Genomic DNA, 25,079 nt, shown 5'->3' on the forward strand with positions numbered 1-25,079 from the left:
TGACTTAACCAGCCAGACTGTTTTACTGTGCCCAGGTGCTGAATCTTGCAAGCCTCAAACTTCCTGTAGAAAAGGTAGCAATTTACAGAGTTTTTATGTGGGGAAAAAGCTTTCCTTTTGTTTGTCATTCTACCAGGATAACATCCCTATTTATTCTTCAGCCCACTGAGGAGGTGTGCTACAGAATACAATAAATTTCTTACCTGATTACTTTATTTTTGTTAGCTGCTCCTTGCCTCGTTCAGCCTTACAGTTTGAATCAGAATGCTAGTTGAAATTAAGATTTCTCTTTAGAGAAAGACATAAAATTCCTATGGGAATAATTAATTTGCTAGATGATAGTAATTTCCTTAAGGTTAATAATCATAAGTTGGAGTGTTCCTATAAGTTTGGAGGAATTTTTGCAAGGTAGAAGAGAAAGGGTCAGACTTAATCCTGGAGCCATTATCAGTAACTCTGACTAGCTGTCATAGGCAAGGGTAAAAGTAATAATCATTGGAAATAAATGAGAAGAAAGCTTTCTGTTAATAGCTCTATGAGAAAAGCTTTTTCTTTCTTTTGGTCATCACTCAAAAAAATAGCTACATGAGCGTAACTTGTATTGAAGAACTCCCATTAATACAAAACATGTTTAAAGAGCGACTAAAGAGCAGAACACTGAAAAAAATAGTTTTCAACATCTTTGTGTCTTGATGTCCACGTTAAGTCTAGATTGTAACAGCTGTGTAATTAGTTTCTATGCTTTTGTCTTTGTGTTGTCGTGGTGGTTTTTCTCACTCAAAGAATTTGTATTAGAAACAGCTTTATGAAAATGAGGGAAAAGATTAACATTTCCAGAGAACACCAGCAGCTATTAATGATTTATTTTTTTTTTTACCAAACACAAATTTTAAGCCAAAGCAGATACAGTTGTATGCACAAATCTTGCTTTGAGATGTTTATGAGAGCTATCCACTCACTGCTCTTGGACAGTAAATTTACCAAAAATGCATTACCTAGCTTGCACTCTGTAGTACAGAAGTAGATTGCTGTCGGTATCCCAGTCTGCTTGAGAATCACTTACGTGACTACAGCAGAGATGCCTGCAGCAGTATTTAACTTACCTTTCTGGAGCTGATAGTAGAGAAAAGAGGATGAAGAGACAGCTTCTGCTATTTCCATGTTTGTCTACGTTGATTACATACTTAGGACAAAAAGTAGGTATGTTTTAACGAGCTTTTGCTGACTTAGCAACTATTAAGTAAGGTTTTGTTGCAATTTTTTTTTTAATTCTAGGGAGAAATTGAACACTTTTACAGTTTGCTCTTGTATTATCTTTCATACATAGCTAAAAATAAACATAGATATTAAAATTCTTTGCAATCTTGCCTGAAGTAGGAAGACTAACGTCAACCATTGCCCATTTAGTTAGTCCTAAGATACTAGCTAGGTGTGTCATGACTAGAGCAAGGGAGTTCTATGACTTCTCTGTACATGTCAGAAATGGCACTGCCAGAAATACATGGAATTTCTTATTTTCGCACTCTGTTTCAAGGCCTATATTAGAAATATAAATACTTGTCAATGCACAGAGGAAAAAAATATTTTTACTCAAAGTTTTACGTAGACTTAATTTTGTTTTTTCTCTCCTGTATTTCTGGGACTTAGGTATTTCCACAGGTGGACGGGTAAACCCCCGAGAAGGAATTGTGCTTCACTCCACAAAACTCATTCAGGAGTGGAGCTCCGTGGATCTCAGAACCCCAATATCTGATGCTCTGCACCTGCCAGTCTGGGTGGACAACGATGGAAACTGTGCAGCTCTAGCTGAAAGGAAATTTGGTCATGGAAAGGGAGTAGAAAATTTTGTAACGCTCATCACTGGTACAGGTGGGTATGTTACAGCTCAGTGAAACCCAGGGTCAAAATATCACTAGCATCACTCATCTGAGTGAGTCTCATCTGATATTAAAGGCATAAACAACACCATTGTGCCTGTAAAACTTTTATACATTAATTTCTTAAACCGAAAGTCCTTTTGCCACTGTATTTATTTGTTCCTTTGGGGGTGCTTTTACTTTTATTCAGGCAAATTAAACCTTTTGCACGGTACAGGCTTCTCAATAAAAGAATTTCTGCTGATACAGTTATGCAGGCAAGCAGTTTTTTCAAAATAAGCAAAATCTGACCAACTTTAGCTGGAATATTTTTGCTTTATTCAGCTTTATAGATCAGTTAATTCTCTTTCATCTGCAGAAATAGAAGTCAGATCAGAACATATATGTAGAACAGCTAGATAAGCACCTGAATAAGACATACAATATCTCAAAAGCAGATATGTGCAACTTTTTTTTTTAAAGTCCTTTACAATGGTGGCAATAGTAACTGGCTGATAAATCCCCACCTGCGTTTGTGAAGGGGCAGCAGGGGACTGGGTTTAAATGCCCTGGGTCTTCAGCACAGAGTTCACAGTCATTCTACAGCTGTCAAACTGTGCTGCTAAAATATATGAAGCATCTGAAATGCAAAATTTTAAGGCCACTTGGAAGGTTAGTTTTGTGCATAAAGGGCATGACCCACAAGCTCTTAAAGATTTGTCATAGTAGTTCAGTACTATCCATAGGCCTTTAATATAAGCTTGGAAGAAAGAATAAGCATTGCTTACGGGTTTGTTTTATATGAATAGGAGGGAGCTTTGAGCTTGCTTAGTAGGTGTGTTGAACAGACAAGAGCTCTTCAGTAACCAGTCATTTTTGGGGATTCAGTATAGAGGATCATGGATGCACATATTTTATCTTGTCTGTATTAGAATATGTAAACTTCAATGTCCTACAGAATCGGGGCCTTTAAAAACTGTATTTTGTCTTTTTTACTCATGGCCGGTTTTGTATCTTTGCAGGAATTGGAGGTGGAATCGTTCACCAGCACGAATTGATCCATGGCAGTTCATTCTGTGCTGCTGAGCTTGGGCACATTGTTGTATCTCTGGATGGACCGGAGTGCCTGTGCGGTAGCCAAGGATGTATAGAAGCATATGCCTCTGGCATAGCATTGCAGAGAGAAGCTAAGAAGCTGCATGATGGTATCTATGTACTTCATTTTTTTTTAATATTTAGATAGAATCCTAAGCTGTAGTGTATTTAAAAAAAATGCAAAGAAGGCATAAAAAAGAAAGAATAGACCTGCCATCTTTTCTGAGGAGGAGACAACAGGTATAAAGACAGTGAGCTTAGACTTCTTGTGTATGGCCAGGGTGAGCTGCCACAGCCTGTACAGTACAATACAATTATATTTCAGTGATGGCAATACGCAGGAAAGCCATACTTGGAACCTCTAACTTCAGAAGTGCAATAATCATGTCGTACAGTTCAGTTTTTCCTTTTTAAGTGTGCTGTAAGGTAGCCAACTGGACAGGGAGCCTGTGAGAGATTTAGTTTCACAGGGATCATCTTTCTGCAACAGCTTCTCAGTCTGTCAACTGAAGCTGAGAACGTTTTTTCTTATTTGGTGAAATTTTGGGGCAGATGATAGGACTAGTGAATTACCATGCTACAAATTTGATGTCCTGCTTCTGCAAAGAGTTTCCTGAATATGCATATAACTGCTAAACTCAAGACTGGCCAGTTTGCTCAGGTTTCAGTATGAAAGTGAAAGAGATGGAAAAATCTTAACTGCCTGTTTACGCTCCATTTCTTGACTTACCACGTCACCATGTTTTTCTCTTGGCTTTCTCTCCTCCATAAACAGCGGATCTGCTTTTAGTGGAAGGAATGTCAATGAAGAAGGAGGAAGTTGTTAGTGCTGCACATCTCATTCAGGCAGCTAAACTTGGGAACACAAAAGCAGAAAGCATTCTCAGAACAGGTAAGAAGACAGCCACAGGCAGAAAACCCTTATATGGTTAGATTTTGGGGGATACACTATGCCACTGCAAACAACAGACCTGCATTAGACTCAAGGAACTCTGTGTATAATTACTAACTTTAATGAAAAGTTAAATACAATGGTATAGGAAACTTGAGCAAAAGATGTCCTGAAGAGTCTCTATGTTCCTGCAAAGATCAGGTTTGGCTTTAAATTAAAAAAAGAAGTGAGGTCTCAAGATTTTCATATTGGAAATTTTGGGGATGTTCTGTTGTAGTCAAGGGAATGTCTTGTCTGAGCAAGCAAAGGCAATTCACATTACTTTACATTGGATAATTTACTATTTTACTAGCTTCAGACATAGTCCCCTTCCTCATACATAGCTGATAGCACTGAGAAAGTAGAATAATGCTTTGCTATTTTCTCTTACATTACAAGTGTGGTAATACATTGCTTGGTCTTTCACATCCATATCATTGAATAATGCACTATTGTGCAATAAAATTGCCTTTTTTTTTCCTTGAAGGAAAGAGTAATGGCAAACTAACACTTGTGATAACAAATTAAAAACGTTCTGCCATATGGAATAAAACAATTTCCTGACTACTGTGTTATTAGCTGCTAACAGACCTATTGCAAAAAATGATGTTTGGACTGCTTTGAGTGTTCTACTTAATTTTGTTTTATTTTATTTTTTCAGCTGGTACAGCATTAGGCCTCGGAGTTGTGAACATTCTACACACCATGAACCCCTCTCTGGTGATCCTTTCTGGCGTCCTAGCCAGCCACTACGTCAATACTGTCAAAGATGTGATACAGCGACAGGCTTTGTCCTCTGTTAAAACTGTGGATGTGGTGGTCTCAAATCTAGCAGATCCTGCTCTTCTTGGAGCTGCTAGCCTGGTACTAGATTATACTACACGTAGAATATACTAGGTACCTGGAAGAATAGCAGAAATGGACTGTTTAAATTAATAATGGGTGGAGCGAATACTTTGCCCAAAATTTTTTCTTTGACCAGAGCAGCTACAGAATCAGAGTAATGTTCTGAATAGTTAGTGACTACTTCAACATTTCCTAATTAGGTATTCTCTTTTTGTATTTTTTCTAAATTTCATCTGACTTCAGAGGAATCAACGTGCAATTCTGTTGTTTTTAATCACTTCTCTTGGCAAGCCCAGATGTTGCTTTTAAGTGTAGCTGAATTATTTATGAGCATATATTGACGTACGGTAGGGAGTATACATGTTGTGTCAAATTATTAGCTAATACTTGGGGATACACATCTCATTTCCCACCTCTGCGGAATGAGAAGTCTACAGTGTGACCATCTTTTTTATTTCTAGGCTTCCGCCCACAAAGTAAATGCAAAATAATCACCAACAGCAGGTGGTAGTTTCAGTGGGTGGAAACAAGGGAAGGTGCCTCCACAAACAAACAAACAAAAAAGCTGCATTTGGAAATTGTGGCTTTTGAAGGACTTGGAGGAAGCAGTTATTTATTACATCATCTTTAAAGGGCAGAGTCCCATTTTAGAAGCTTTGCAAATGAAGGAAAAAGACCACAGCCTAGTGAGCTTACGGACTGCCAAAGCAGTCCAAACAAACTGACAAGCGTAGCACTGAGCATCTTTGTGCTCTGGCTTTTGCCAGCAGTAAATTATTTGAATTGTATTGTTGGGGTTAATTTTATTTTATGGGGTTTCCTCAAGGGACTTAGTCCACCACTTTGTCTCCCAGATTAGCAGAGAGGGGACTTTCTTCTGTAGCGGCCAGTTAGCTAAAATGCGGTAATGGATTTTAAATTGCATCTGAGCGTAAAGACTACCTTTTGAGAAATCTCATCCACTGCAGAGCGACACGGTGCGTCTCCTCGGCAGTGCTGGTGGCTGCAGGTACGGTATCACTGTCCTGCTTTCACCATCATCTCACGGATGGAAAGTCAAATCTGAGCCTCATTCTCGTGTTCAAGGCACCCAGTGGCCTTGGAGCAGAGTATATAACTACCAGTAAAGGCTTGCTGACCTAGGTAGAGGCTTAAGATGACACAGCGTAGTCATGTTCCACATTTAAGGGAGGTGGTTTCTTTAGCTAGTTCTTCTTGATTCATAATTCTGCCTTTATCTATCCGCTTTTTTAGCGCACTTTAAAGTTATTCTAGTAATGACAATTACTTCACAGAAGGAGAAACTGAGAAACAGAACAATATAGCTGACCGGCTATCCCAGAAAGAAGACACCTGCCAGAGAAACCGTCCTGGGTCCTTCACGTAGTGACCTAAACCCTCTGTGCCACGTTCTTTCACAGAATCAGCAAGTAGGGATGCACTGGCTCTTAGAGCCTACTACAACATAGCAAAGTTATGTCACCAAGGTCTCTTAGTGTTCCTTTCCCTTTATTTACTCAGTGAATCCCAGTAACTTCAATACCAGAGCAGTAGCTCCATGAGCAAGTCGAGGAGAAATGTGCTTTGCTCCACAGTGATAGCATCTCATGGCAGGGGTAACAGCGCTGAGGCTCTAACAGAGAGGATCCCTGTCGTTTGACCTTTCCATCCTCCTCCCATCACAGGGAATGTCTGATTAAAAGTGGGACCAGGCTTTTGCTTTTCAGACCGCCTGATGCAAATAGCATTTTGATAGCTCAGACTCCAGACATGTTTTTTCCCTAGCAGGTGAAGGGATGTTTGAGGCAGTGAGAAAACATGAAAGGTATTTAAGCATTTTAAAATACTTGAAAAAAAAATAACACTAAACATTTTAAAGTCTATTCTCTTCAAGAAAATTGTTCTTCAAATGCCTTTGAATTAATTTTTTTTTTCTGGCAACTGAACAAGAACTTGCTGCATTGGGGCAAGTGGTGTAGAAGTCCTTGGTTTCCCTGCGACATCTGTGGGTTTGTAAAATTAAAAAAAAAAGTTCATATTTAAGAGTGTAGTGGTGATTTTTGTTCTGCTTTTTTTATTACTTCTTCATTCCGTGTTCAGAAACACCCCCCATGCTTCAGACAAATCATTGTGTACCAAAAGTTTTCTGGACATTAACTCGCAGTTGTACACACTCCCAGGGGGAGAACATCGGCAATGTTGTGGTGTCTGGTTCATTGCTGCTGACCCTGTGCACTTCAAGGCACCCCACACCTTGAAAGTCAAAGAGGGCAAACCAGCCTTTGTATCCACTGCCAGGAAGGCAGAAGGGGAGTAAAAGCAGAAGCGAGCAGCTGACATTCCGTCCCCAGCTGTTACCAGACACTACAGACGTGTAAGACATCCTGCACTGCCTTCTCATTACCTTATGGGCATCGTCTGTTACAACCACCTGCAGCAGAAGACCTCCAACAGTGCATATGCTGCATTGCTCCTCATCCTTGCACCTAGGGGAAAAAGACTGCTTTGTCTACCACAGTCCTGGCAAAGCACAAGGCCACTGAGAGCCAGGACTTGGGTCTGTGAGCAGGCCGGCTGAGTTTTGCCAGCTGTCTTGCACATCTGTGCTGATACACTGCAAGCTACAGAGCTAAGTTGGTTTGTTTTTGTTTGGTCTCCTGAGCAGCAAATTTAGTTACTATTTTCTGTCTCTGATCCACTGTCTAGAGACTGAAGACTCACAAACGCCTCAGCCTTCTCCTAGTGTCTTCCCTCAACTTAAATTTACCGAAATGGTCAGGAAGTTGCGTGTGTTACCAGCAGAGAAACTGTCAAGTTGTATCACAGAAACACATAAGGTAGTGGACAGTAAAGCACAGACAGGCTTTATGTTCTGATAATCAAGGCGTTGGCCTGAAGGCCACAGACAGGGTGGTGGTCAATGTCTCAATGTCCAGGTGGAGGCCAGTGATGAGTGGTGTCCCTGTGGGGTCTGTCCCAGGACCTGTGCTTTTTACTGTCTTTATCAATGACATTGACAGTGGGATCAAGCGCACCCTCAGCAGGTTTGCAAACACCCAGCTGAGTGTTGCAGCTGATACAGCAGAAGGAAGGGATGCCATCCAAAGGGACCTGGAGAAGCTTGAGGTTTGGGCCCATGTGAACCTAATGAGGTTCGACAAGGCCAAGTGCAAGATGCTGCACCTGGGCTGGGGCAATCGCAGACATGAGGACAGGCTAGGAGAAGAACTTGGCAGAAGAAATTGTCAACTGAAACACTTGCTAATGCCATGTATTTAGTGCAGCTATGTTTTAGTTTGGCACCAAGCTATGTTTACTTCATAATCTGAAAGCAAATGCTGTGCACTGTGGGCCCATGAAGTGTTTTAAAATGGTCATGATGTTCTGAAGAAGACACAAAGCAAAAGACCCTGGATTAAGTTTTCACACACGATTGTAGCACTTCCAGATTGATTCGTCTGGTAAGACCACACAAAACACAGTGAAATTGTATACGTTTCATACAATTTCATATATACAATTTCTATAGCCCAAAACACTCGCTGCCTGTACACTGTGCTCTGGTATAAAATCAGAGTAAGATGATTACTTTTTCAGAATGAACAAGGCAACAAGAATATAGGAGGCAGACAGTTTGCTGCTGCTATCATAACTGAGGGAAGCTTTTGGGCACACAGCCCTCCTGCTGATCGCATGCAGATGTCAGTAGTATTCTTACCAAATCTAATACTGGGCTTTTACTTCAGTTGAAGAAGGCCTCATGTGAAAACTCACATTTTTTCCATAGGTCTAAAAAGAGATAAATACTTCTCTACACCATTTCTGCCTTGCTTTTAAAATGAGACCACCATTGCTACAAATTCCTGTAGCTGAATGTCTTCCAAACCAGATTTTCCAGCTCTTTCTTTGTATGTAGCACATTATCAGCATTTAAAATTCCTGTGTGAGGTGCTAAACCTGTGTTTAAGAAGTGCATGAAGAGTATATTTAAGATGAAACTTTAAAGAAATACCCTGTTTTTAATTTCCAGAGGTTCCTTCATTTATCAGTTTCACAAGCATATGATATCAGTATGGTTACAGTACTGTTTAAAATGCTTGGTAAGATTTTTATCCCATCCATACCTCATGCCTTTTTTCACCTGACTGTGCTGGGTGAAATACCTGCAGCTGGTGAACAGCTGCCAGAGGAGGCAAGAGCAAATACCCGTAGTCCGCAGGCACTGCAGTCATTGTCATCACACCCAACCACCAGTGACACTCCCTGAACTGATGCAACACCAAATTAAACTGCTCAGCAGCATTGAGTAGCCCTTCCACAGCCCTTCCTGTCAGCCACATCACTGCTGTTGAGATAAGCATCAAGGCGGGGAGGGCAGTGAGCAGCACCGAGTCGCTCAGCGAGGCCAGATGCAGCACAGCGTCGTCACGTGTAGTCACAGCACGGTGACAGAAGCTGGCTCCAGAACAACAATGCCAGTGTTCAGAAACAGACAAGGGGTTGGATTCACCCAAATAAAGCTCGCTGTTCTGTTCAGTGTCACGAGTAGTAACTAAAATAATTCCCAGACACAGCCTGAGCATGGCACTGGTAAGGCCCCACCCAGAGCACTGACTCCAGGTCTTGGCTTCCCAGTAGAAGAGAAAACATGGACATAGCGGAGAGAGTACCACAGAGGTGACTGAGGGACTGCAGCACCTCTCCTGTGAGGAAACGCTGAGAGAGCTGGTGCTGCTCAGCCTGCAGAAGGCTCATGGGCATCTATCAGTGTGCACACATACCTGAAGGGAATACAGAGCCAGGCTACCTTCGGTGGTGCCCAGCGCCAGGACAAGAGGCAGTGGGCACACACTGGAGCACGGGAAGTTCCCTCCGAACACAGGCAGCACTTCTGTGCTGTGCAGGTGCTGAGCACTAGCACAGGCTGCCCAGAGAGACTATGAGTCTCCTCCGTGGAGATCTTCAAAAGGCATCTGGAAACAGTCCTGGGCAGCCAGCTCTAGGTGGCCCCGCTTATGCATAGGCGCAGAGAAAGGCAGTGAGCTTGTATAACTGAATAAAAAAAAAAAAAAAAATCAAGGAAAACGATGGAATTAACAGAAACTCAATGTAAGAGCTAGAAAAGCTAACCAAATCCAAAAAAAAGATGCTCATTGAGTGTCCCAGTTGGATGGTATACACAAGAACTGCAGACCCCTTGATAGCACTCAGCTCATAAAACACTACTTTAACTCTTGTAATATTGTTTTGGCCTCAGATCTGGGAGCCATTGGCAGTTTTTATCAATTACAGCACAAAGCTATGCTATGCACTTACCACTGTTAAAACGTCTGATGGGATCCATGTGGTGATCAACTAGCTCCATAGCTCATTCTTTCACATGACAGTAAATTCCAATGAGCATCTATTTTAGCATAGCACATCGTAGATGTGTGTATTTTATGCAATGAAGTTTTCACTATTAAATTGCCATTTTATTTTAAAAGCCCATGTTTGTAGAATATTGGGGTAATGGGAAGAAATGAGGATTTTAGTCAAGCTGAATGCATAATTGGTCAAGGCTAGCACCTTGTATCAGTGTTCAAAGAGCTTCCTCTGTTTGCTAGTCCTTTAAAACTCACCTGTGGAATTCCCATGTAGTTTAGAAAATATTTTCTTCCTTTAATCTTGTACGGTATTAAGCTTTCACAGCTGTAGTCTGCTATCACTTTCATCCATCACTGCTCAGCTGTACCTTGTGGGCACACTCACAAACACGAGAACAGTCCCAGCTACTGTAGTTAACGCTAGGACACAGCATACTTCAACTAGAGGCCCAACTGGCAACCATTTCTTCAGTGTATTATCCACCAAGGCAACGAGCTGCTAATAAACCAGTTGCTGTGCAACAACTCCACAACTCAGCAAGTTTTAGTCAGCATCTGGAGCCCCCTTCACACTGTCTGTACTAAGCTTCCAGCTCATGCCAGAATGTATTAAAGTAGCCCTCCTACACACTAGCTAAGGTGCTGTATCTGCCAGAAAATGATTGAAAACAGCTCCTCTGAATGCAGAATGAGGCTGGAGAGCCAAGGAAGGAACAGGACAAACTTTGCGGATGTGTTTGTTTCAAACCACTTTGGGAGAGCTCCAGTCTAGTTGGTACAGAAGCAGCAGCAGGAGCACATTTTGAATCTCCTGTCCAGCACCACGATAAAAGCATCTGCAAGTCAGTATGGACAAGGACACAGTTGCAGACACACAACTTCATTACAACCACAGAGCACAGCGTTGCCTCCCTCCTTGACAGCTCAGCTTAGACAGCCTCCACGCAGCAGAGCTTTGCATATGGAACCAGTGTTGAATACTTACTCAGTGAAATGGGCAGTCTAACAAGCAGAAGTGTCAGCAGCTTTAACTGTTCAGTGCCCTGTACTGCATTTCTAGCCAAAGATCTGTATCTGGAGTGAATCACTTAGCAGAAGACTACCCAGAACTGCTTACCTGCAGAAGGTAGTGTCCTCAGTTCCACTAAAAGAGAAATAAGCTCCTTAACAAGCCTGCTGCTCCAGTTTCCCAAAGCTCCTGTCTTGTGTAATAAATTGGATAAGGAAGCAGTTTTAACTAAAGCTCTCAGGAGCTTTAAGAACACTCAGAGACAAGCAGGACTCCTCTAAGAAACCAGGAGGAGTGGCTGGCTGCTGGCTAGTCATTCACCAGCACAGTAAAATCCCCATCAATTGATAGATATGTTTACTCACACACAATGTAAAGACTCCCCGTGGAAAAGGTGCAGGACAACTTCTCAATTCATCCAAAGTCAACACATTTTGCAGTTTAACAGATCTTTAATATCAGTACTTTTGGAAGTGACATCTCAGTGCAAACAGCACAGAGGCTACAGTTCTGGAGGTCCTCCCAGACACAAAAGAAACATGAGGAAGAACATGCAATCAAACAAAGATCAGCTCTAGATACATCATGAGGTTTGGTCCAAAAAAAACATTGAAACAATTAACCCAATTACTGCAAACACAGCTTCTCTGAGTAAGGTTAAGATATTGCATTTGTAGTGTTTCCATTGTGCTTTCCTTCAGCGAACCAGCGGAGCCTGCTTGAGTGAGATGAGGACTGAACGCATGCGGGACACGTCTTTAGCCTGCTTACTAGACTTGGGATTAAAGTCACAGAGCTGAGCCACGCGTTCCCACTCAGTGCCCGGAAATACATCTTCTGCATCGTTCACAAAGGCTTCTTCAGCTGCCCTGAAAGCAACGCAATGCACCTCGTGTTAATGCCCAGCATAAGGCACTCCTTCCCTCTTACAGGATGCAGTTTCTTTCAGTATGTTTTGTAAGAAATGTGACCTGACAGCTGCTTGTGAACATTATGGCTATTTAAGCTCCCACTGCCCCAACCCTGGAGATGGAAGTAGGTTGCAATAGTATGCTGTGCACAAGCAGTGCAGAGGATTGCTGTGTAAAATGTTGGAATACAGGTGTTTGGTTTTAAGAGTAGTTATCGAGTCTTTGCCTACAGGAGTCACCACACAAACTGCCAGGAAGCAAGGTACTCCTATGTAGGCATTTTACATGTATTTATGAAGAAATGCCCAAGTCTCAACTATTGAAGCCTCTGCCACTTGATGGCTTGCTTTGGACACTTGCCAACTAGAAATTTACAGTTCCCTGCAAGCACGTCTTACAACAGATTCCATTTGAGGATTTAGATCAGCCCCAAGGCCTCCAGGCCATCAAAAAACTATCTGCTGATGATTCCCAATGCTGTCGTGAAACAGCATGAATCAAAAGGAATTTAAGTCACAAATCCCACGCCTCTGGGTGCTGTAGTCTAAAGCACATCTTGGCAGAGAGGGTGACTCATCTGGAGTCAGCTAGCAGGATAAACACATTTCATCTGCTCCCTCTCACCCGAAGGATACTCTAAGGAGGCTTTTTGCAACACGGACAGGTTAGTGACAGTGCCTTCCCAGCGGTATCCTTTTGGTTTTTCTATGCTGCCAACAGCATTGCTTCAATGCATGTGTAACACTCCAGCATCCAGTTTAGGTGATCTGTGGGGCCCTGGTGGCTGCCTGAGTGCAAGAGCAGTAAGCATCGAGAGATCAAACCAAATCCATCTACTCCAACAAGCGGTACAGAGAAAGCAGTGAGGATGACTCTCCCATGAGGGTTCAGCACTGTTCACAGGGATGGTAAGGTTACAGACACCACCGAAGACAAGGGTCACTACAACACTGCTACTTTATGTGACATGACACTTTTAAGGGGCAGTGAAGATTTTTTACTTAACTGTTCTAGGCTGTAGCAAGGATGATTTATGTTTGTGCTTAAAGGTGAAGAGAAGAAAAGAAACAAGGAGAGAAAGTTTAAGTCAGATATAGAAAATGAGAATGAGTTTAATGCAGATGGTCAGCTGGCTCAACATGCACTAGTAGCTCGGCCTACATTCAGGAAACATGCTGCCAATTTTATTCTGCAGCACTTGCAATGCGCATTTGCAATGGCTACAGGAAAATAAGTGTTTTATTAGAAGGTCTAAGTCAGCTCCAGAAGACTTCAGAACAAAGTCAAACACCACCTGTAAATCCATCATTTCACAAGTCTTGCTTTACATCCATCTACAATTAGGTAATAAGTTCCACAGGGGACCTTCAATATAAATGCACTCAAGGCCACACCATGGCTCACCAGTACACCTTCTAAAGGTGTCACCTTAGAATCTGTGACATGGCCATCTTTCAATTCAAGTCTACAAATTAAGGGAAGAAATTAAAAGACATGAACAAGCCAATGAACATTGCAATCCTTCCACCCTGCAGAAACTCGCATACTCACTGGGGCTTGAAAGTCATGGCTGAATTCTCACTGGTCATTAGTCTGGCAACAGGTCTACAAATAAGTGCTCATAAATGTTCTGCCAGCAGCTAATGCTGATTTTCCAATACCACCTTCTTGTCCTTCTCATCTGTTCTAACAGCACCCTAAGTTCTACAGGCACCTTTTCTATCCTGATTTTTGGCAGCTGAGTCCTTCCCATCTTCTTTGGTTTGCAGAGCATTACATGCAAGGCTTGCTTGAATATTTTTCTGATTATATAGGCAAACGGCACAGACCAGGAGCACAATGCCTACTACACAGAATGCAGAGTTAAACATTGTACTTCACTGTGGTAGCTAAATACAGCACCCACATGAGGCTACATGTGACATTAACCCGTACATACAAAGCATCGTGCTAAGCAGCATTCACTGGCCTATAAAGCCAGTGAACTGTGAAGTACTGTACCTTACAGACTACTGAACTCACTAGCAAAATGCCAGTGGTATGTGTACTACATGACTTAATTTAAAGGTGCTGGGTGTTGTGCAGATTCCCACAGGAAAACTGACTCTGACCTGCAGCATTAAGTGCTGTGTGAAAGTAGAGGCTGTTCATGTATTCTAGCTTCTACTGGCCTGAGATATTCAGCAGAAGTCACACTTGGTCATTCAGCACCATGTCTGATCCTCCTCATTACCTAGTTACTAGCAAACAGAATTAGTAGTTAAGCAACATACACATAACCAATCACATCAGCGAAGGGTTGTTTGTAGAAAGCTTCATCTGCCACCCTAGGTAGCAAGTAGTCCAACAGGCAGGCAAGCAGGCAGGAGAAAAGAGATAAGGATGAGAAGTACAGAACACAGCTGAAGGCAGTTTTTAAAAAGTGCATTAATCTCATATTGCCTAGACCTCACTCTCACAGGGAGGCCACTTCCACCACCTAGAATGTACCAGTAAGGCCACTGACTCACAGGGGCAGCATAAAAGCTCTATAACCTAAGAAACTGGGACCAGCTAGCCTAGGGCTAGCCCCAGTGTTAGCATTAAACTACCTCCAGTGGACAGAGACTAATTAGGGAGGTCTCACCAGGCTGATGAGAATATCAAGCACCCCCAGAGAAACGCTGTGCTTCTGTGATCGCAGCTCGTTAGATGGGCCTTTCTCCTGAACGCACACCATGAGCTCAAACTGCATCAAGATAAAGCTATGGGGATATCATGAGATCTTGCCACTGCTTGTACGAGCGGCAATCCTGTTTCCTCTTCAACCTATCAGAAAAACTGTACCTCAGGGAATGAAAACATCAAATCCATAATTTAGTAGGATACATAGGCCTCCTTTCTTCCTTTAGGAAGTCTAGTAGTCCTAGCTACACTAGGACTACTTCTGACAAGCCTGCTGGCAATTTAGATAGGAAAAACGGCATTTCAAAAAACAGTTCAGCCTGATGACTGTGGGTTCCCAATGTATAAAGTAGCCCTGATGATTACGTGGACAAAATGACACTGGCAGCCCTAAGTCAGAAGTGAAGATCTAAGTCAGGACTATCATATTTACCTTTATGTAGGCAGAAGTCAAAATTCTGCAAGGAGCTTCTAAGGAACATGTAAGAATTGACTAGACTGCAGCTAAGCCATTAGTTTCTGCTCCACAGCACATAACAATTCAAGCCTTAAATGTAATATTTTAATTTAATTTAATATTTTAATTTAAATGTAATATTTTAAATAGTCATCATTTAGTTCTTCACTAGCAGTACTCTGTGTATTTCTCAAACACTTCCACATGAAACAGTCTGAGGTTTTAAGATATCTAATGGAACAAGTGGCAGCAGAGTAACTAGAAGGCCACTTCTGTGTTTTTGAGAGGTTGCAAGTAAGATTGCTAGTTGCATGGTAGTCACTGAAGACCTGTGCAGCCAGGTACATGCAAATAAGGAGGCAGATTGATAATATCTGGCCAAGTTCAAACATTTTGTCCTAAGGACATAAATATTCTGGTTCATTATCTTAACACTTTCACTTACTATTCTTGGACACAACATCTAGACTTTAAGATAACTTAGAGAAGAGTCTAACACTGGACACCCATCTCTTAATTAGAGAGGTTACTGAAGTGGGATGAAGGATTAGTGCTAGACATTCTAACTTCTCCCCCCACCCAATTACTTTCACAGTAGCATAGGTCTTCAAATGGCTGGAGAAATCTTACCTGTTGCTGGCTTTTGTTTTCTGGAGCTTTTCATCTTGCCTGGCATACCACTCCTCCAACTCCTTTATTGCTTTCTCTTTCCATTCTGCTTCCTGCTTTCGTGAGTTAGCATCTAAAGATTTAAGAATTGATCTGTCAGACACACTTGTTCCACTTAGATCTTGCAGACATTTCAGCTGATCGTTCAGAGTGCACCCTAATGCAGAGTGTTGCTTGATCCATTCAAATAAGGGTTAGAAGGTTTCTGACTTATGCCATGATAAGTCCAATGCCCTCAGAATTCAGAGGCTTAGCTAAACAGAATGCCTGTGTTGCAGACAGCCTACTTCAGCTTAGGCTAAGAATCCATAGACTAATTCAGATTCAGTAAGTCTGCAAACTGTTCAGAAACAGTCACTTTGCTATAGTAGTACTAGAATAAAGCCTCTGCATTAGACAAAGTGAGGGAGCGTGACACTCAGCTTGCTTTTACACCCAGCCCATTTGTTCAGGACAAACTCATCTGCTATAACCAGTACAGAAGAGAAACAACAGGCTCAGCTCTATCTGGAATCACATTGTATACAAAGTTTTCCTAACAGTTTCAAGGCAGTGTCTCCTCCCAAACCGAACTGTAAAGCACACCAGTTTGGTGGCTCTTAAAAGCTGTCCACAGGTAGGTGTCACTTAATTTGATAATGTGGTTTAGTTACAAGTCCATTACTTAAGTTAGCTATTAGGTTAAAGCTACATAACAGATGGCCTCCATGACAAAATTCTTCTCCCTTGCTCAAAGAGCAAGAGCAATCTTCTCCCTTGCAAAAAGAAAAACAAGTGCTGATGGTTGTTGCATTAACTCACTGTTTTCTGCTGATAAAAGCTGATAGTTTTCTGTTACAGGACTGAGGTACAGCTTATTGGTTACTAAAGGGCAAGCCCCTTGAACATTCTTGGATCAAGGTTCAGCGATACACTTGCTTGCTGGATCCCACCTACACCACTATTAACAGTCTCCTTACCGGAAGACTCATCCCCCAAGCTTCCTGCTCAAGCTCAAGAGGCAAGTTACGCTCTGAAGAGCTAGAAACCCCAGTTTGAGAAGTTCACCTTCTGGAGAAACTGCCACTTCTGAGTCACCAGCAAGAACACTACAGCAACAAACACCCTCCTTACCAAGCTGCTCCAGGCGCTCCTTTTGCTCCTCTCTCCACTTACGAATGCTCTCTGGCTCTGACTGCAGTCGATCTACTTGTGATATGGCAGCATAGCAGTCTGTTGGACCGTTACTCTCCTTTAAGGGAAGAAATAATCACGTCATTTACTCATTACAGCTGAATTTTTCAGGTAATTGCCTGCAAGCTACATAAAAGTAGAGACCATCTGAACTGAGCACATGACGTTCATCTTACACTATACCACATCTTCACCATTACAATGAAAATTTCCTTGCCACAAATTACAGCAGGATTGATGCAAATTAATACAGGGCTGCCTCTGGGAATTTAGGATCAAACAAATTCAAGTTGACGAGGAATTCAAACTGTGCCAGAGCTCTATGCCTGAAGAAAGCAGAAGACAGTGCCTAGTGCCTCAGCATGCAGTCACAGGCCTACAGATCCTGCAGCTCATTTCACCTTAAATACATGCTATAACAGTAATTTTTCAGTTTTTATTGGTTTTGTGCACAGGAGTTTAAAGTGTTCTCTGTAACTTGCATTTGTCTGCCTCAGAAAAAACGTGTAAACCTTGAAGGACATTGGCTTTTAATATCAGTCAAAGGAATTACAGAATTTGTATTGTTGTAAGCAGCTATGTTAAACAGGACACAGTTTAACACTTAAGCAACAAAACAGTGCAAGTACTAACATACTTTTTACCATACAATAGTTCAAAGACTTGTAATGAATAGTGTTATTAATGCACCAGACTTCCAAAACTAATGAATATGGTGCTTTTTGCTGCAGAGCATACTCCAGCAGTTTTTACTGGTTCACTCTACTCTGAACAGATGAAATACCACTGCTGATAGTACTAGATTGCAGTTCATGGCAGATGTGGCTACATCCTGCTTTCTTTGGGCCTCTTATAGTCCTCAAAATGAAGGAATATTGCAAAGATAATGAGGAAGGTTGGTACAACAGCACCAGGTTTCACACTGAATTCAAAACAAAATAAATTGGCCGGTCACAGGGATAAATGAGTTACAGGTGGCTGAAAGAAGTTACATATAGCCCATTCAGTCTGTTCCTCCACATTAAGAGGAGGCTCCATCAAATAAAGCAGTCAATTGATTAGAACTGCAAGTAATCAAAATACTTCATCTACCTTTTAGGCACAGAGGAACATTAAGAAGCAGTTTTCCTACCAATCTCACAGCAACAGTGGGGACAAAAATATTAGTAGCAGTGAAAGTAGCTTATGTCTCCAGAAGTCTGTGTTCACTTAAAAGTCTATGGAAAAATAGCTCATACGCTGTGTCCTTTCCAAGCATTCACTTAAGCAGCACTATCCAAGCAACTCCCACAGCAGGAAGCAACCATGCTTTAGCCAAACTTGTCTTAAATTCAGCTACAATGCAGCAGTTGCCTTAACATGCCCTGTTTTTTCCTGACACTGATAAAGCAAGCATCTCCTTTTGTTTACCATGCATAATATGCTTTCATAATACGAAAAGAGCTATCTAGCCAGCAGTTCAGTTTCATGCAACTTTATGTCACTAAGAAGTGTGCAGTGTTTTCAATCAGTTCCTTATAAGACCAGGGCTGATAAGAGAACCAGGATATATGAGCTATCCTTAAAAAAAAAGCAATTTAGAAATCTCTGCTTTAAAGTAGTCAGAACATGCATTGTTCAGTTTATTAGCCAGTGGCAAGTCAATGTTAAGCCATCCTACAACATGTCAACTTGCTCAGAGTGGTTCAGACATGAAGCAGCTGTCCATTTTGATTTAAGTTGACTGCAAGCTCAGAGGAGAGCACAATATGGGCATAACATGAGATGAGCTATCAGAATAGAAGCTCCTCTTCAGACATGAGGTACAAGCAAATTAGATAAGGGCAATGGGAAGCATGAGCCTATTCTGAGGTAAAATGCTTACAGCAGAACAGCACATTCAAAATAAAGACTAATTCTACCTTACCTGATAGACATCTCCATTAATCACTCCATCAACTGCACCTGTAAAGAAATAACTGTAGTTTAGCCACTTGAGAAAAACAATACCACTGGATTTATTGACTACTGTAACTTGTAGGGAAAGCTATACTGCAGTATCCAATGTGGGAGTTACGTAAATGCTTGTCACTTGATACCTCACGGGGTCATTTCCTTATCTCTGCACTTTTACTCCTCTTCCAGAGGGGCACAAGGGACAGTGAGCCATCATCCTTTGAAACCAACAATACAAAGACAGCTCTTCACCACAGGATCACACCAGAGGCCACATGAAGAGCAGAACTAGTATTACTGAACAGCTGCTACAGGGAATGTCCACAAATTATTCCCACTTTCTCTCCTGTCTTCAAAAATGAGTACTAGACAACTGTTCAGTAGCTAAGCAGCATGACCTACTCATCCATCAACCTGGAAAACTAACAATCCAGTATGGCGACGCTTTGTAAATATTAGCATCATTTGGATACTTCCTGATTCCCAATTAATTCAGAAGTTATAGCTAACATTCCTACCAAAAAACAACTCAGCTAACTTTTGCTATCATGTTCTATAGCTCTCTACTTCAGCTGCAGCATTATTCCTTCCAAAGCGACATTGGCAGTGCAGCCTGAGGAACTTGACCAGCTGCAATCTTTGCCATGGAAGCTCAGAATTTCATCTTGAAACAAAGATGTGAGAACATCAATTTTGAAACAAACATTTGAGTTTACAAAACCATTTAAATCACCAGACTATGCAAAAGGCACTAAGATTTTCAGTAGCTGCTAAGTCTCAGCAAGGCACCTTTCTGGAATACTGGTATGTTACACCTGTCTGTGTAAAATAAGTCATGTCGCTAACAGCTTCGCCTCACACATGATATCCAGCACGTGCTGACTTGGGCAGTGTCAGCTGCAAGTAACAACGCTGCTGAATAGGTCTAGGATGACTACAACCCACAAAGGAAATACACTGACACTCCACACCACTTAAACATGCCACAGCTGTTCACCTTTTTCTGCTGAGCTGGAATTAGAGCTAAGCCAGGGTCCGTAACTCGTTCTGACGGGAGCAGCTTGGCTCAGCCAGCTGCCCACTCTGCCTGACCTGGGAGAAGCAGAGAGCAGCTCACCCCTTCAGACAGTCACTCTGCAGGCAGAATTTGGTTGCCTCGACACCCAAAACAGGTTAGCCTTTAACTAGAGGTGGTTCTCCTCTCCAGCACGAAGGCAGCTGCTCCATGAGGCGTACTCCATGGGGAGCACAGACTCACCAGCTAGGCAAGTGGGTTTAGTCTTGAAGATTTTTCAAAGAACCATGAGAATACAAGTAGGTCTTGTTACCCTAACAAAGAGAAAGCATTCATCAATGTCTTTAGCGCTCAGGCTGGTAGACCACGTAGGTGAAAGGAAAAACATTCTTGCTGAGAGCTGCAGCTGAGGAACAGATGTGTTTGTCTTAGGACTGCTTTCTTCTGCTTGGAAACAGCAGCTAATTGGTGCTGCAGAAAGTGCTTTCAGAGAGTACACGAGTCAGAAGCATTAAAAATACTAAAACAAACTTCCCATCTGTTTTAAGCTCCCTAGAACTTGTGATTAAGATGCCGAGTCAGCATGCTGACTGTGCATACTGCCAGCTGAAGATGAGATGGTTCTGTATCAACATCCTATCACATGCCAAGACAAGCACACTAACTGGAACAGAACCAATGGTCAAATATTCTCTTTTCAGCTCTCCAGTCTTGGTGTTCGTGTAATTCAGTCTGAATTACTTAATCTCAGTAAGCAAAGCTAGATACATACCAGATTTCCAAACCAAATATGTTTTTTTGTACCTGGCTTCTTCCAGACAAAGCCTAAATACCATTATCGCTATCATGCTTTCATCAACCATGAACAATGAGTTCTCTACTGGCTTCAGAGTCCATCCAACCCCAACACAGTACTGCATCTTAAAGCTCATGAAGTTAACATCACACTTAAAAAAAAAAAGTTAGGAATAAGTATCCCACATTCCTCAGTGTTTGCTTCTGGACTTGAGATAAGCACAGAACATGTCCAAGCCTCTGTGGTTCTGCAAGGTGCTGACAACGGGGTAACCAGCTTCCCAGACAGCTATTTCCCAGAGGTTTTCAGAGTCTGGGCTCGTGGTGAGAGCTTCAGCCGTATCAGCAATCTGCAGAGACAGGAGACAAACAGCAGCCAAGCTTGCCAGACATACAGCTAGCATCAGTGCCCTCCACATGTCCTACAGCTTACTGAAGAAAGGACTGGGTAGCCTGAAGAGGAACACACCGGTTTTGTCCCTTTAGGTCTACAAGTCAACAAGCAGCAAATTTGCAGATTAAGCTTCTAGCTGAAAGGAACAGCCAAGGAAGTTAACGCAACTTAACAGGGCAGACCAAACAGTTGACCCTGGATTTGGATACAAGTTATTCCTTCAGCATTGAGCTCTTTCTGGTAGAACTACGCAAGAGCTACAGGCCAGTTCCAAGACAGGTTTAGCCAATGGCTAGCTGACATGCTCCTCCTTTCATATTAACTTAATACTGAATGTGGACAGTAAACAAGCTGCTGTAATGGCCATCAGCTACTGCAAGGAACTGCTTTTAAGTAATATTACACCCTGTCTGGTATAAAACCATTTGCTTAGCCTTACTGACTAGCCTCCCTGAGTTTTATTGATGCAATAGATGTGTGCTACCAGAAGTGTCAGAGGCAGGACTGTGTAGAGTTATCACTTGTAACAAGTCCAAGCAGCTCCTACCTCATGGATTTGCCCCTCCTGAAGTCCTTGTATTTGGCTACACTTTGGGCAATGTCCTGCATGCAGAAGAAATCAACTTCAGTATGACTATACATATAAAAGTAGTACTTACAAGCTACTTTTGATATTCGTTTTAGACACTGAGTATTCTGCTTCTTCACTGCTACTTCAAGTGAGCTCGCAGCAATTGTTAAAACTGAAGAACGTAACTTCCCTTTCACCTATCTCTCATCCATAAGACTATAAAAACAATCTTCTAAAAAGTGGTTGCTTTGGTTTGGTTGTTGGATTTTAAGTTAGTGATGCAAGAAACTGAGGAAAAAAATACACTTTCTATCTCACACGCAGGCTTGAGAAATAGATAAAGACAAATGGATCAGGAAGAGGGCTTATTTCCTTGTTAGTTCTAGGCTGCTGTCACAGCGAAAATACTTAGAGTCACTTCCAATATATTTAATAGGTTGATCCTAGATCACACTTCCAGGCAGTAATGCTGCACACCTCTACGTGCAGTAACAATGTGCCAAACTTTCCAGTAGGCACAGCATTCCCTTATAAAAGGCAAAATAGATTTTTCTACCATGAAATTCACAATCACATACTATAACCACAAAATTGCAAATACAAGCAATATAGATACCTCTCCAAATACATTACACCTTTCTCAATGCTATCTTACAGTATCTTGAAGCCTAAAGACGGTGATTGCAGAACAAAATCTACAGCACTGACTGTTGAAACTGTTAAGAAGTATCAACAGCCACCAACTCATTTGGTCTGTGGTGCTAAATAGAGAAAGGAGGAAACAATTCTTTCCCTAATGATATTTTCAAGCAAATTCATATTCAGTCCCTGAGAGAATATTAAATGTTATGAGCTCTTATTGTTTATGGACAAACCACCAAATGCAATTAAGTTCCTTAATTCCTAGAGAGGAATATGAGCCTCTCCCGGAGGTGGAGAGGCATCATTCATTCAAGTTCACATAAAAGTGACAGAGCTCAAAACTGAAGCTGTTTGAGACTAGGCAGCGTACATCAAACTTGAGTAATATTTTCATTATTGTTAACACACAAAAACGCTTTCCTTTGAATGCTCTTCTCAATAAGAAACTACCTGACAAGCTGTCATGGGATCTTTACACTGACACACAGGGTCCAAAAGGCAGACACTTCAACCCAAACACATTCACTCCTGATGAAAGGACCCTGCAAGTGAACTGCTGTAACTGATTTATCACGGAGAAGGGGATCCCACAAGAGACCAAGATACTAATACCTAGACAACAGCTTTATATTACTTTATTTATAATATCTTGTCTTCTGAAGTGGTGATTATGCTTCCCCTTTCAAGGGAAAACGAGATTAATTTTCATGCGCCCAGGAAGCTTGACAGAACAGCTACTTACATGATAAGTGGTCAAATGGGACAGGCCAGCAGTCCAGCCTGACCACAGCACTATGAAGTGGTGCTCTGTGAGACCTAGTGAGCCTGGCAACATTCTGCCATTTCCCCCATACTCACTCAGTATTCAATGTAACTACAATTAACAGGACTACACACTAATACATGTTTGCAGGGGCATAAGCTCCTGGAGTTCACCACTGTCCTTGTGAATGTTTTTGTTTTGTTCTTTTTTTTTTTTTTTAAACAGGCTGCAGTGTAAACACATTGTTGTGTGAGATAGCACATCCCTCAGAAGTACATTACATGGAGTTGTGACTGCTTCTCAATAGTTGAAGTTAAGATCTAGTTAAGGTCTTCAAACTCCGCTTGAGGGTTGCCTCTGCTACAGCTCTTGCCGTGCTATCAATAAGAAAATTTATCCAGCAGCAGATCCATATGTCAGGAGTTCAAGAAGGTTAAAAAAAGTAAATCCACAAATCCCTAACCACAGTGCTTAAGGACTTACTTAAGGACTTATAATAAAATCAAGAAGAAAATTGCATTCAATTAACTTAATTACAAAATTGTTTAATAAACTAGCATGGACTAGAGCTGTCTGATGTTTGTTAGGATGCTGACTAGATCACAAGAAATCCCAAAGACAAATGCCAACATAAGTCATTAATTCATACGTCCCCATGGCTGAACAAGCACATTTTGCATTGCTGCAATCTGCACTTTTTTTTTTTAACTGGTAGAGTACAAGCTCCAACAATGAACAAATGAAGGTTGTGTTAAAAAGAAGACCACCAAAGGTTCAGAAGCACAATCTGCTATGCCTATGTAACAGGCCAGAGGACAAACACAATCCCGAGACATGTCAAGCAGCAAGACGACATACTGATCACACCTAGACTTTGCAGGTCAAGTTATTGTATCCATTATGATTACCTTTTTTCTACAAGTTCTCCAATAGCAGTTTTGCTTCTTCAAACACAGCTTAACTACTTTCACATTTCAACCCGATCTGGAAGCATTTAGCGAGCTGACTTTTTGAGAATAAATCACACTGCACACGTTTGGGGAAGGCGGTGGGGATAGATGGCTCTAGCAGCTGGGAGAGGCCAGCATCCCACAACTTCCCTTAAAGCACTCAGTCCTCACAGAGCTGTTTTTATATTCTGGCATCTGTTTTGAAGGTAAAGGGTAGGTAAGGGCTTTATGAGGGGGGGAAAAAAGTGGGGTGTGAGGTGTATGGAAGGGGGAGCCGTGCGATGTTTCTGCCCTATCTAGAAGGGAGCCAAGCTGCACCTACCAGCACACGATAGTTTCCTGACGACCCCCCTCGCACCCCCCCGCCCCAAACCCTCCGATCCAACCTCCTCCCGAGTCCCGCACCGCCCCCCCAGGGGCAGGCCGCGCCGCCGGGTACGAAGGTCGCGGCGGGGCCCCCGCGGCCGGCCCTGAGGCGGCGCCGTACCGGCTGCGAACCCGTCGGCGGCCTGCAGCGCGGGCGGCACCTCGCCGCTCTCCAGGATGCCGTAGCCCTCGTCGCTCTCGATGCCCGCGATCTCGTTCTCCTGCTGCGCCAGGAAGGCGGCGGCCGGGTCCTCCTCGGCGCCGTCCAGCAGCAGCGTGCCGTTGCCGTTCCCGGCCGCCTGGGCGCCCAGCGCCTCCGCCTCCGACGACGACATTGCTGCGGCGGCGGCGGCAGCGGCAATGGGCTTCCGGCACCGCGCCCCGGCCACTCAGCGGCGCGGAAGGGGCGGGGCCGCCGCCGCAGCCAATGGGAGGGCGGCACCGCCCCGGGGAGGGGCCAATGGGCGGCGAGGCAGGGGGCGGGGCCGGCAGTTGGCGGCCGTTAACGGCCGCCACCGCGGGGGTGGAGGGCTGAGGGGAGTGGCCGTTGTCGCTGGGCTGCCCCTGAGGGGGAGCGGGGGGGCTGGGGGGGTCTCCATTGGGATCGCTGCGCCTTTTGCGCTATTTTAAGCGCCCTTTGTAATTACTGTGTCACGCTGAGGAGAGTTCGG

The 25,079-nt window shown here is 42.7% G+C and overlaps 2 protein-coding genes and 1 long non-coding RNA gene across 8 annotated transcripts in view; 1 reads left to right on the plus strand and 2 right to left on the minus strand.

The window, feature by feature from the left end:
* GNE (glucosamine (UDP-N-acetyl)-2-epimerase/N-acetylmannosamine kinase) overlaps positions 1–6,771 on the plus strand; it is a 28,250-nt gene extending 21,479 nt beyond the window's left edge. For all 3 annotated transcript variants that reach the window (XM_068668008.1, XM_068668010.1, XM_068668009.1), the window contains exons 9-12: positions 1,648–1,869; positions 2,879–3,061; positions 3,727–3,843; positions 4,544–6,771. In XM_068668008.1, coding sequence (XP_068524109.1) covers positions 1,648–1,869; positions 2,879–3,061; positions 3,727–3,843; positions 4,544–4,779 — 758 coding nt within the window. In that variant the 3' untranslated portion in view covers positions 4,780–6,771. The remainder of the gene's footprint in view (positions 1–1,647; positions 1,870–2,878; positions 3,062–3,726; positions 3,844–4,543) is intronic.
* A 4,764-nt stretch (positions 6,772–11,535) lies between these two features.
* On the minus strand, positions 11,536–24,792 carry CLTA (clathrin light chain A). 4 transcript variants are annotated; one of them, XM_068668017.1, is made up of 7 exons: positions 24,530–24,792; positions 18,884–18,921; positions 16,918–17,035; positions 15,766–15,877; positions 14,288–14,341; positions 13,021–13,056; positions 11,536–11,972 (listed from the first exon to the last, which is right to left on the minus strand). In XM_068668017.1, the coding sequence occupies exons 1-7, from the start codon at positions 24,741–24,743 to the stop codon at positions 11,801–11,803; spliced, it is 744 nt and encodes a 247-aa protein (XP_068524118.1). In that variant the 5' UTR covers positions 24,744–24,792; the 3' UTR covers positions 11,536–11,800. The 4 variants fall into 4 exon arrangements, with proteins under 4 accessions (XP_068524118.1, XP_068524120.1, XP_068524119.1 ...); XM_068668019.1 differs by lacking the exon at positions 14,288–14,341; XM_068668018.1 differs by lacking the exon at positions 13,021–13,056.
* On the minus strand, positions 20,348–24,512 carry LOC137848676 (uncharacterized). The gene is made up of 2 exons (XR_011091475.1): positions 21,664–24,512; positions 20,348–21,072 (listed from the first exon to the last, which is right to left on the minus strand). It is a non-coding gene; the product is annotated as an uncharacterized lncRNA (long non-coding RNA).
* Positions 24,793–25,079: the final 287 nt, after the last annotated feature.

The sequence above is a fragment of the Anas acuta genome, chromosome Z (genome assembly GCF_963932015.1).
Source record: "Anas acuta chromosome Z, bAnaAcu1.1, whole genome shotgun sequence".
In the NCBI taxonomy this organism is placed as follows: Eukaryota; Metazoa; Chordata; class Aves; order Anseriformes; family Anatidae; genus Anas; species Anas acuta.